This window comes from Triturus cristatus, chromosome 8, assembly GCF_964204655.1.
Source record: "Triturus cristatus chromosome 8, aTriCri1.1, whole genome shotgun sequence".
Lineage (NCBI taxonomy): Eukaryota > Metazoa > Chordata > Amphibia > Caudata > Salamandridae > Triturus > Triturus cristatus.
This window is the reverse complement of record NC_140591.1, coordinates 600,998,159-601,011,929: the sequence shown is the minus strand read 5'-3', so window position 1 is coordinate 601,011,929 and position 13,771 is coordinate 600,998,159. Positions and strand designations below refer to the sequence as shown.

At 41.1% G+C, this 13,771-nt stretch overlaps 1 protein-coding gene across 1 annotated transcript in view; it reads left to right on the top strand.

The window, feature by feature from the left end:
• FBXL3 (F-box and leucine rich repeat protein 3) overlaps positions 1 to 13,771 on the top strand; it is a 159,162-nt gene that overhangs the window by 65,499 nt on the left and 79,892 nt on the right. Inside the window, exon 3 of the mRNA XM_085622052.1 lies at positions 3,042 to 3,164. Within this exon, the coding sequence (XP_085478178.1) occupies positions 3,042 to 3,164 (123 nt within the window). The remainder of the gene's footprint in view (positions 1 to 3,041; positions 3,165 to 13,771) is intronic.

Genomic DNA, 13,771 nt, shown 5'->3' with positions numbered 1-13,771 from the left:
GTATTGGAAACTCCTAGTATGAATGAGGAGTTTCAGCATTTGGAGATACGGTGAGACTGTCGGAAACAATGTTTAGACTTCCAAGAAAAGATAAGATGTTTGGAGTCTTCACGTGTGGTGGATAAAACAATGGTAACTACTCCAGAGTGATCACTTCATGATACGGGAAAGCTTTCGTACAGCTCGAAGGTAATCTTGAAGGTAGCCATCATGTTGTAAGTGGGATGAGTTCCAAAGACCAAATGGTACAGTTTTACCAAGTTGTTTTAGAGGAAAATCATAAAAGGTGTAGGAAAACACCAGGTTGCTTAAAAGATTATATATGTGAGGAAAATGATATGATTTGACTGTCTAGATAAGTTTGCATTTTAGGGATAACTCCACATACAATATCCCTGCTGAGACTGCGATGTTAGCTGACTACATGCACGTTGTACTTGTTATAAATTTGTTACAACAAGAACCTCACTCTTATGATGTATTGTACTACTTGTAATGCACATAAATCGATGGTATAGTTGTACATTGCACACAAACTAAAGTCTATTAAAAAAGGTTTCAATAAATAGATATGTTTGAATACTTTCTTATACAGTCGAGGGTAAATATTTTGTATTATGTTTGTGTTTTATGTGTAAAAAGGAGGATGTGTTTGTTGTGTTCAGTGTTTTAGGTGTAAGTGGAATATGGAGTGTGGAAGGTAGAGTGCTGTGAGATGGTACATAAAGATGTCAAGATTCTAGTAAGGCGGATAGGGAGCTATACAGACGTCTGTGGCATGTATTCTTCATGCCCTTCTGGTAAAATAAATAGAACTACTTCTTATACATCCTTATTGTGTTTCTTTCGAGGATTTATTACAACATCCTTACAACTTGTCTGTCTTGTCTACTTCAGCAAGACCTAGCTCTTTTTTTAGGTCTCTCCTGTGACAGTGCATGCGCTGCATGCATTTTCGCTTGCGAGAGATAATATATACAAAACAAGGGACTTGCAGCCCGCACACTACTTACCATTTGTTGGCTTGATTGCCAGTCTTATTTGCTAGCTCCTGAATGGCCAAAGTGTGCCATCTACATCCATTTCTCCCTTCTCTTGAGCATTAACCAAGTACTGATACCTTCTTTTTGATTAGGGTCCTTTCGCTACTGGCGCTGCGATTTAGGTGCTTTTTTTCATCCCCCAATCATGGTGGTTGTTGCTTGTTTCTATTATTTGCATTTTACAGCACTCGATAACAGTGCATGTGATTGCTTGCTGCCCCGTCCTAGCTGCTTTTTTTAGGTTTTTTTTTTAGGCACAGGTATATCAAGTGAGTTACCAGGATGTTGAGCCCACGCAGAGATTCGAACTCGGTTCCCTAGTTCTCATGTTGGCAGCTCTGGCCGTTAGACACATCCTGCTTTGTTTTTTTTAAAATATGATTTTATTGACCATATAGGTTAATACGATCATCCAAGGGTGGCCACGTACAAATATATGGCAGTTAGAAGCATAGTACAGTATTGTGATATACATAGTTCAATTTAGCAGGTATATGTTGCATTGTAGATAACCTTACGTGTAACTGAATTATCGATAGTCCTGGATGACCGAGTTAGGGAAAGGTGTGGGAGAAGGAGAGAGGGCAAAGGAGGCATCCTGCTTTGTTTTGAAGGGCTATCATGTGTTGTCCGCAGTAGGGGTGTAGAAAGTTGCCAAAGTTTTCTTAATTAAACTCCGTGTCATTTTCTCCAAACTGTGCAACCTTGCCGTAGGTAGCGAAGTTTGGGGAAATGCTGATTACAGTTTTTTAAAACCTGCTTTTAATTATCCACAGAATATATTTTGCAGAAACTGATTTTCTGCAAATACTTTTCTTTAATAGGTTGATAAACCTTGCTTGAGAGAACTTTCTGGACACTTTATGGCGAAATCTAAATTTCACACACCCTAATTTGGCGATCATGCAGGAGAGTACTTAAAGGGCAACAAGGCCCAAATCAACAGAGGAGAGCAATTCTAAACGTAGCACCTTTGCATGGTGGGATTCTCTAATTATTAGTCCCGTGCCAATCAGTATAAAAACCTGCACATCCCCAGCTGTAAGTGGTCGGAGGTGGCTCAAACGTCAGAGCCTCCCAAAATCAATAATACTAAGCCATTATGACCATTAGGAAGTTCCGAAGAGTGTTGAAGACCTACCAAGTACTCTTCACATACGTACCTTCTTATACTGATCTTGTTGAAAGATTCACCTCTTAGCCTCTTTCACACCCATAATCCCCTTTCAGTTTTCTTTGCAACAGTCATTAGCTGCCCTTGCGACTGGTCTAACCTGGGTTCATAATGGAAATGGAACCTGTCACCTAGGGCACTGGAACGCTTTACATGTGCACCGGATCATTTAAAAAACATTTTTTAGGCACGGAAGGTTAAGTGGTTTGACCAGAATCATACGATGTTAAGCTGTGGCTGCTACTTAAAATAACATTTCCCAGTTCCAGGTTTGGCTGCTCTCGCTGTTAGGCCACATCCCATGCACTAATTAATATGTGCGCATGCTTGATGGCGCATGCTTGATTTTACTTTTATTATTTTTGTCAGTATATTTCAGCATTGATCATATGTCAAAATCGATTTTTTGATTTTTGACGATGCTGTTCAGCATCCCGAAAAAGCACAGAAGGCGAGACCTGTTGGTGTTGCCAATGCTTGTTTTTCTGAGCCGTTTGAAATAACCATATGGGAAGCTATTTATACTTATCATGCATATGCCTCTTCTTACATCGTATTTTTCTTCTTTTCACTTGATGCACCTCTTCATAAATTCAGCCAATACTTACTCCACTTGCAGGACGTGTTCGAACGATTTAGTATCTAATCTCATGTTTTTGTTGGTATCAATTGATTCCTACAGATACAGTTTGAAAATGTTCAGGTAGATGCATAAAGAGCACTTAAGTACTTGTCAGATTTCCATTTGGGTAGTATTTACAGTACAATAATATACAATTATTTATCCCAAAAAATTACGCTAAAATATCTGTTTGCTTTTTAAGGTGGACAGCAGTAAGGAGTCTGCTGAAGCAGCCTGTGACATTCTTTCCCAGCTCGTGAATTGCTCTTTAAAAACACTTGGACTTATTTCAACTGCTCGGCCGAGTTTTATGGATTTACCAAAGGTAATTTTAATTCTTATGATATGAGGATTTTCACTGGATAATTATACTGGAACTCAAGTGTTTTCAAATATTGTATACCAAAAGTTATATGTGTGAAAATAAATGGGGCCAAATAATACGTTATTTGGAACCATTGTGCTATCCTTTCACTCATTTATTGTCAAAGTGCTTAAGTCAAAATCAGTTATTAAAGCAGTACTCTGTAACCAACTTTAGAAAACCATGCTGATTGCCCGGATTTCATTCTAAAATCAGCTGAGAAAAGAAAGCAACCGGTGCTCTCTAAAAAAGACCTAGTTATTGTGATTATATCTCACTCACGATGTTAATCTCTTCGGAATGGATATGAAAATATACCTTTGTTTATAACGGTTGCAAAGGAAAAAGCTTTGTGTCACCGGAGTGTGATATGCTATCTTTTAGCATTGTTCAGAGAATGAAAGAGCATCTTGACCTACTCTAGGCATCGTGGGATTCTTGGTCCCTTCCTATTCCCACACTCAACAGAGGTACCAAATTGAATTTTACTGTCAGAGGATCTGCATGTATGATTTATGATGCGCTGTTCTGTCTTGCGCAGGAGTTATATAATAATAATAATAATCCTGTATTTGTAAAGCGCACAGCTACCCGTAGGTTTCCCGGCGCTGGGGGCCGTCTGGAAGATTAAGCAAGCTATTGCCCAAGTCACATGGTGCTGGGCAGACCCCTGCCGCCGGTGTTGGGGATCGAACCGTGATCCCCAGCATCCGGCGTCATTCGCCCTGGCCGCTGCACCATACCTCTTCCCATATAAAAAAGGTATTTACCCTTAAACGACCCACAAATGTTTGAGTTAGCACAATGAGACAGAATCACAAAGATAACGGTATGTGAGGATGGTCTCTGTGGTTTTCTACTGGAAATTAATTGTAGAATGAAATCTGTGAGACAATATGCATTGCTTTCCCACTTGTTATACTGTATTTTGGTCAGTGTCAGTGGGTTACCGGTTACATTCCTCAATTTGGTTGGCACCCTAGACCCAAAAGATACAAGGTTGGATTACATTTTGTAGCACTGTACTCTACCATCGCCAAACCCGCATTACTGTTGGACTGCAGCGGTCAGCTCCATTGGTTGACAAGTAGCATGGCAATGAGTGAATGGGCAGTTGTAGAAGACCTGTGCATGGCAAAGATCCACTCAAATGACAAGCTAGCTGAGTATTTGCAAGACTGGAGACAAGGGACACAGGAGCTGTCAGATCAACAAAAGTGGTTTCTAAATGTTTTTTTGTGTTTTTATTTTTTAGCCTTCTCTTCGGTTTGTTGAATTTGCATTTCCAGGATGTGGTCGTTTTGGGAAACTAATGTCCATGATAAATGCTTGATTTTTATTTATTTATTTGTTTTGTGATTGTATATGTTGGTGTGTTTCTATAATTGTTTGGATTTGATATATTTTTGGGAATAGTAAATTAGTTTCTGATGGATTATTCTAACCACCGATCCCTCACCTTTAGAATATTCCCAGGCACCATCCTGGATCAGGAGATTTTCAAGTAGTAGCCCCTGCACTCTGCCAGATGAAGCCACATAGCTCCTCTGCAACCCAGGAAGTGATGAAGTGGAGCCACAAATAGAGGCAACCACTGCATGTAAACATCGGTTCCTTTCTATCCACATCCTTCAATATGGACGTGCCAGTCTTCAACACCTTCTGAATTTTTTAGACGGTACTTCAACAAAAATGTCTCCATAAAAAAATGACCGGATTGAAGCAGGTTTGTGACTGAAGGAAGCAGATGTTGGTTACAGACCCCCACAATGTGTCTTTAGTGCCTGGGCTTTGGACGCAACCCAAAGCCATGTGAAAAATGAACCCTCTAGTGCCCATAGGCAAATGGAGAGCAGAAAGCTATTGGAAGGTGGTTTATTTGTGATGGTAAGTATGCACCTACCATCAGTAACAAGGCTACTGTCACTGTACTGGGTCCTAAAAAGTGTGTCTATAAATTAGTCCCTTGCTCAACCCATGGTAGCTGACAAAAAGGCTTAACTTGGATGACAGGCATGTAAAGCATTTAAAACACCAATACAGTAAATAAGTAAGACACAACACACAATAAAAATCCCCCACCAATTTACACCAGGCATTGGTAAATGCATTAGGTTTCACTTTTGTGATTAATAATAACCTGTTTTTTGTTGTAAGTTGTAGCTTGCTGAGTAGTTGTACAATATAAGTTACAGAAAGTGTGTTAAAGTGTTATGACTTGTTTATGTACAAAAAGGCAATATAGTGTGCTGTTACTAGTGGTATTGTGCGGGTAAGTAGAAGCAAAATGTTGAAATTAAATAATAGAATTAATTGATGTAATAGCAATGTTATATGGTTAGAGGAGTAATGGCAACATTTGGACCTAGTACTATTGCACTTGCTGCACCATTTAAATCATGCCCCTAGTGCCTGCAAGATAACGGCATTTGTGAATGGCAGTTTAGTAGTAAAATACAGCAATATTTGGTGTTTAAAGAAGTTATGACAAATTTAGGCCCTGGTGCCACTGCACCTGCTGCACCATTCAAATCATGACCCTATTGCCCATAAGGTAACTGCACATATGACACTCTGTTTAGTAGTAAAATATTGCAATATTTAGTGTTTAGAGGGGTTCCTAGAGCTTTGGGCCCCGGTGTCGCTGCACCTGCTGCACCATTAAAATCATAACCCTAGTGCCTGCAAAGTAACTGCACTTGTGACAGCTTATTTAATAGTTAAATATAGTAATATTTTCTGTTTAGTGCGGTCCCTAGAGCTTTTGGTTCTGGTGCTACTGCCCCTGCTGCACTATTCAAATTGTGACCTTATTGCCTGCTAGATAAATGAACTTGTGACTGTCTTGTTTAGTAAGAGTTCGAAATAATCTTGGTTTAGTGGGGTCTCTAGAGCTTTTGACCCCTGTGCCACAAAACCTGCTGCACTATTCAAATAATGACCTTGTTGCCTGCAATATAACTACACTTGTGATTGCCTGTTTAGTAGTCAAATATAGCGATATTATGTGTTTAGAGGAGTTCTGACAACTTTAGGGCCTGGTGCTGCTGCACCATTTAAATCATGACCCTGTTGTCTGTAAGGTGACTGCACTTGTGGCTGCCTGTTTAGTTGTAAAATATAGCTTAGCTCTTGTATATTAACTTTATTTTTAACGTTCATTGTTTATTACAACATTAAGTGTTTGATCATAATGACCAAATAGATTAAGTTGAAAAAATCAATCCGATAATGCCTACAAAGAAAAGTGCTGAGGCATGAATAGGAAATGCCACAAACGTTCTAAGACTAAAGCATCTGCTTTACACAACTAAGTAATAAAAAGCAAGCATTCCAGTATACTGATACTGTTAGCAGCTGTCTGCCTTTTCCTTGGGAAGAGAACTTATTTTGACAGTGAATGGGGCTTAGGCAGTGTGAACAGCTTTTGTAGAAGTATCGTAAATGCGTGCAGCCAGGGAAAGTTAACAGAAAAAAAGTTCCACACAAAAATGAATTAACACAGTAATTTGGTGTGGGAACTGATAAGAGCCCCCCTTTAAGATATATTAAATACAAGAGATTTCACAAGAACAGCGCAAGCACTGTGCAGGTGAAACCTAAAAATAGAAAGTATTTTTATCTTTAAAATGATACCAAAATTACCAGAATCCTGTATAGGAAACTGGAGATATGAATAAATACTTTCTAGTGCTTAGAAACCAATAGCGCCACTCTGGGACATCTTGTCGTGTTTGACCGGTATAAAGCCAAAGTTTCAGGCCAACTGCGATGTAGCCCTGCTTGGATACACTAAGAGGAAGGCCCCGGTCAAAAATGTACCTTCACACTCAAACACTTTTCTGGAGCTTTTTCTTCCGGACGCCCTCAATGCTCATCGCTGGCCTGACTTATAGGGAGCTCCCTGTCAAATATTGGAGTTGGACTTCTGGAGCTCTTCAGCTGGACGATCCTGGAATCCGGGCGTGGTCGCGGTTGAAGGTGGTCGGCTTAGCCCTCGCAGTCGGTTCGGTCCCTGAAGGAGTTTTCTTCCCAAAAGTTTCCCAAACTTTTGGAGGCCTTTCTAGAAGGTCTCCTTGTAGGTCCCAAGGGTCCAAAACACACATCCACGGTCTGGAATCTCCTAGATGGTCCTAGGCAGGCCTGGACTGCAATTCCCACAATGCACTTTGTCAACCCATTAAAAGTCGAATGGTCACACTCCACAGGAGGGCTCTGGCTGGGATGGGTCAGGTAATCTCTCTTAACCTGTAGCTGCAGTGAGTCTACTCCTTGCTCCTTGTTGAAGTAAGGCAAAGTCCTGTGAGCTGTAGTACCAGGTAGTGCAGCAGGTGCAATCTTCACTATGCAGGCCCTTGAGTGAAGACCAGTATTCCAGCAGGACAGTCCTCCTCCTTGTAGTTTCAGGCTGCAGAACCGAGAGGCTATGCACTCTCTCATGTATTCTCAGCTTCTGGGCATCAAGAGGGGGACACCCCTGAACAATAAGATAGAGAGTGCCACCCTTCGTGGTATCTTCTTGTCCCAGAAAGCACTATTCTTCCAAAATCCATGATGGCTGTAATTTCAGCAGAGCAGTAAGTGCTAACTAAATCAACTCTGTGTGGCTCATTTCTATACTGCTCCTCCCCCGAAAATCTGAAAATTCCTTCCTTAAACTTGCTATCTGGCGGGGCACAGGGGACTTGGGGTAGGTAGACCTGGCATTCCCTGCCTGTCCTTCGAAGCCTCATTGCTTACGAACCCTTCACCCTGGCATTCCTGTGTAGCTGCAGAGCTCTCTCCAGCAGATAACCTCTCTACTGGATAGCCTGTTATCACCTAATCTAGGCACCCTTGCTAAGCCTGTTAGCACTGACCAATCAGGGAACACTTCTGGCAGGCTGGAGTTTGGCTTACAGACAAGAAAGTGTTCTAAATTATTTTATGTACAAGTTATGATAAATTCAACAAGAGCAGTCTGTTGGTTTTATCAATACCATTATGCTAAGTCTTTGAATGGTATTTTCATACTTTCCTAGCAATAGTTATGCTTCCATACCATATTGCCATGTTAGCCTATGAGGCCAAGTATCTACAGTCTGGAAAATGAAGTGTGCAATTCCTCCCCCACCAAGGTTCATAAAACATCTTTTATAAGGACCCTGTTCATAATTACCGGACACCCTCTACCCCTGGGACACCTAGGAGAGACCTGGGGGTTGCCTAATATGTACAAATGAGGTCGATTAATACTTCACAGTGCCCACAGCATCAATGTAGACTTTGCAGGGAATTCCCTACACTGGGGAAATTAAAAAAAAAAAAAAATATATATATATATATATATATATATATATATATATATATTCCCCCGTTATAGTTAGTTCAGCTAAATATAACTCGCGCGACCGCAATCCACTGCTGATGACGTCACATATTACATCCCTGTATTCACTAAGATACTGTTAATAAGTCAGTTATACAATTAATTTTACAAAAAAAACCATCCATTTAGACACTTATTTACCCATTTATTCTTCCATTAACCTTTAGATATACATATATAAAAAATATTTATTTTTCAGAAAGACACATATTCACTGGATGATGTCATCAGTGATGTCATTTGAGATGTCATCAGTGATGTCACTGACCATGTCATGAGTGATGTAATATGTGACGTCATCAGCAGTGGATTGCGGTCGCGCGAGTTATATTTAGCTGAACTAACTATAATGGGGGAATTTCAATGGTTTTTTACGAGTGAAATGTCCAGCTAACTATAACATGTGTGAAACCTATGGTTTTTTCAGTGAATTTGCAAGGTTTTTTAAATGCTAATTCCTAACTATAACGTGTGTGAAACCTATGGTTTTTTAAGTGAATTTGCAAGGTTTTTTAAATGCTAATTTCTAACTATAACGTGTGTGAAACCTATGTTTTTTTTTAGTGAATTTGTAAGGTTTTTTAAATGCTAATTTATGTATGTATTATTATATTTTTTATATATTTATTTTACAATAAACTACCTATGTATATAGTTATAGATTGACTGTATCCTGTAATATGGAATGGCTCGTTTAAAATGTTTTTTTTTTTTTTTAAGGGTTTGTCACCGTGCGCGCACAGTTCGCGCACCCCGCGATTTTTTGAAAAAAAAATAAATGTTTTTTTCACCCTTCGGGGTCCTTCAGGGACCCCCTGACAAAGGCTAGGGGGTCAGGAACTCTCTACCCTGCCCCCTTTTCACGTTCTCCACCTTTCTTTTTCACTTCCACACACACAATGGCGTCCGACACTTCCTGATTTCGACCGATTCGAATGTTGACTGACATCTAACCACCAATCAGAATTACGCTCGCGCACGGCACCGTGCGCGCACGGTGTGCGCATATAGATATTTATTTACTTTTAACTGCAATTTTCTCAGGAACTACTCAACAGATTGACACCATATATGCAAAAGGCACATCCCTGACCTGAGGACTACCTCTTTGTCAAATTTCAAGTAATTCTGTTCAGCCGTTCGGGCTGTACCTTCGACTAAAGGTGCTATGGGAAAATGCATGGGGAAAACGCGTTTTGGGACCCCCCTTTTTTCTCAGCCCCCGCTTGACGAATCACCCCGAGACTTTCAGGGTAGGAGCTGAGCGGAGCGCCCCATTAGTTTTGAAAATTTCGCGAGGATTCGTCAACAGGCGCCAAAGTTATTCAAAATAGAATTTTCAGATTTCCTATGGGAACTCGGTCCTAACTATAACTATCTACTGGCGACCGCCAGTAGATAATAAATATATATATACTATTCCCTCACCAAGATTTATAAAACCTCTTTTGTAGGGACCCTGCTTACAGTAACCTCACCTCCACCCCTGAAACACCTAGGGAAGACCTTGGGGGTTCCTGATATGTAACAGTAATGTAGATTTATCACTTTTATAGTACCCCTCCCGCCAAAGTCAGGGTGAATTTACTTTTAAAAAGCAATGCTGCAACCCATGGCTGCTTTTAAAATGACCTGAGGCTCTCAGCAGTGCATGCATGCAAGTGCATAAAGGGCTGCTGGCCTCTAAACTATTAGGCTCTATTATATACTAGTAACTTTTTGGTAGTTTTTATCCCCATGCCCTATTATTTACTAGGGATATATAGGGTAGGTCATGCCAATTATAAGTGTACCTCAATGCATGCATGTGTGTGTGTTTAACATAGCACAGGTCCTGGGCCTGACTAGCAGGGCACAGTTAGTCAGCACACAAAAATTGGGGGTGAACAGGCAAAAAGGGTGATTTTTTCTAACAGAAGTGAAGCTATATGTTGCCGAAAACAAGAAGAGGTTTTGTTTATAACTGCGGTCCCACTCCAAGTCACAAGGCAGCTCCCACTCCAGATTGCAAGGCTGAACCCACGCTAAATTTCGGGCTCTGACGATGTCTTCAAGTAACTCAAAATCAAAAGTCAGTCACAGGTGCAAGAAGACTTAGCTGTAATGGACCCCCCTCCTGCTACTTGAAGCAAGCGAGAATGTTAACAGCCAGCGCTCCAGGGGCCATTTGCCTCAAATATCTACCAACTTTGAACCAGTTACTCAGTTAGTCCACATCAGCCCCTTACATACCAGCATTGAAGATGACTCCACCAGCATCCATTCTGGACCCCGTTCCAACACCAGTTTCTGACCCCGAACAGCACTTGTCGGTCTACAGAATAACCAAAGAGCAGCCAAAGACAGTTGAACTAGATTCAAGCCTCTTCCACTCCATCAATATTACCAGAGGCTAGAAAACCTGTTCGGCTCAGATTTCCATGCTGTCTAAAGCTTGCAACACATTCCCCACAATAGTGACAATGACAAAGAGGCAGACAAACTGTTGCTCTCTCAGTACACTGATGAAAGTTTTTATTTGGACCTGCAGTATGCAAATGGGTAGGACATATCTCCAGACACTGAGCTTGACTTTCCACCTGGTCCATCAACAAGGAACGTGCTTTCTTCTCAATTGTACTGCATGTGGGAATCCTCACCCTACCATTACCGACCATGAAAACGAAATCGAATTGCTGATGGAAGTCCTCCAGCCAGGGCTGCTGTAGTTCAGGCTCTTTCTGCCGGGACCCAGGAGACTGGATGGTGTCCCTAGACTTTGGAAATGTGTATTTTCATGTACTTGTCCTGCAGGCCCACAGATGCTACCCCTAGCTCACGGGGTTAGAAAACACTTACATTTTTTCACTTCTACCTTTCACCATCACCTCTGCCCTATGGATGCTCACTAAATTGATGGCGTTGGTCGCGGCCAATCTTTGGACTTCTGGGATACAAGTATTCCGCACCTCAATGTTGACATTCCGTTTCCGGCAGAGAAATATTAAACCCAATAAACTTTGGTATAAAAAAAACCCTAAAATAACAGTCTTGCCACAGTCAGTCGTGGACCCCCTCCAGATGACGGTCACCCTCTTGACATTGCCGAGTTTTATTTTCCATCAGAAAACTGAATTCCTGCCTCATGCTACACAGAGACTCCCTTACAGCGAGTATAGAGCAGATATAATCTTCATGTTTCAGGAACAGTCCTGGCTTTTATTGAGGACGGTTCTGAGGCTTTTTGGGCTCCTAGCCCCGTGCATCATCCTTGTACTGTGCGCCACATGGCACTCGCTGGCCCTGCAGTGAAACCTTTGGTTTCAGTGATCTCAGTACCATGACATTCTGTCCTCCATCATAGAAAGAAGATGCAGGTTCTCAAATGACCGCCATGTGGTACTGCAATAAGCTGGGCGGGCTTGATCCGAAGTCTTGTGCCAGATTTGAAGTCCTGTGCCAGAAAGTTCTCCAACTTTTGGAGGAGGCCATGCCAGCACGGAATCTTCCTGCTGGCTAATCACCTGACAGTGTCCCTGCACCCCAGATGAGAGGAGTTGAGCAGATGTGAGATGGTGGACCACAACTGACGTCTCTATCCCAAGGTGTCACAGAGCATCTTCAACCAGAGTATGCCTTTGCCTAGATCTTTTTACCCAGCTTACAAACAGTGTTGGGATTACGGCACACTGGAATTTTCGCAAAGAGGTTTACCTTGGAGAGATGGATTTTGCTTGCGCTGTAATACTGGTCTCCTGTATGTGTTCCTGCCATTACCTCTTCTGCCTCGGGGTCTGATTAAAGTCAGGATAGATAGGGCCCAAGTCATTTTTATTGCCTTGGATTGTACCAGAAGGGTGTGGTACCTAGATCTTTTGTATCTGGTTATTTGCCATCTGATTCTGCTAACCCTTAGGGATTACCTCCTGTCTCAGCAACCGGGGAGGGTCTTGCATCTGAACCGCCAAAACCTACACCTTCTTGTTTGGAAGCACACTTTATCACTGCTAACCAGTGTAAGTGTGTTTGCTCTCTCCTTTAAATATGGTAGAATTAGCTTACACCCAATCAGCACATTTAATTTACTGGTAAGTACCTAGTAACTTAGTACTACACATACCTAGGGCCTGTAAATTAAATGCCACTAGTGGGCCTGCAACGCCGATTGTGCCACCCTCTTAAGTAGCCTTTTAAACATGTCTCAATTCTACCAATGCAGCGTGTGTGCAGTTTTAAATTGCAATTTCGACCTGATAAGACATTTTCTACCAGGCCTAAACCTTACTTTAAATATATTTAGGTCACCCCTAGGGTAGGCCCTAGACAGCCCATAGGGCAGGGTGCAGTGTATTTAAGAAATTGGACATGCACTTTTAAGTTTTGCATGTCCTGATAGTCAAAAACTCTTAAATTCATGTTTCACTACTGCAAGGCCTACCTCTCCTATAGAATAACATTATGTTGCCTTGACTTTCAATTATGAGCAAGTGGTAATCTCGAGTTTCGTGTCTAAAGAATTGTAATTTAAAACCTTCTATAATGTTAATTTTGGATTTTAATTCCCAAGTCTGAAAATGCCACTTTTAGAAAGTTTAAGGGAAAAGCTAACAGCTGGTGTGCACTCGGATTTTTGTAGTAATACCAAATTTAAAACATTGTTAAACTTAAACAAGGCTTAGTGTGCTGACCCTGAGGTGGTTCCACCCACCACCTGAATTCAAAAGCGTAAGGAACTAGAGCGGGATGCACTAGACAGGGACTGCACTACTATTGAAACTCAAAACTGAGTAAGGAACAAGTTAAACATCATTTATCTGTTTAGCAAAGCAGAAAATTGTGTACATCATCAAACCATCAATAATTATTTATAGATGAAAGTAACAAGTCATCATTTCTTCTTGTCAAAGTGTTAATTTATTCACACTTATACCAAGATCAAAACAAGACCGAAAATTCATGTACACAACGTCCTATAGTACATATAATATAGCTTGATCTTCCCAATGCATTTCGGGCGCAGTGTTCGCCCTTCTTCAGGGGATATCTAAAAATGAAACATCAATCAGTCATATGCAAAATTATTCACAAAGAAAAGAAATGTGCGGAAGGCAATTCTGGCGTCACACGGGTGTTCAGACAAGATGGAAAGTGGGGAATTGAAATCGCTGGGTTGTTTCACCAACAAATTGGTGAAAATTCTAATAAGTGTGGAAAAAGAGGA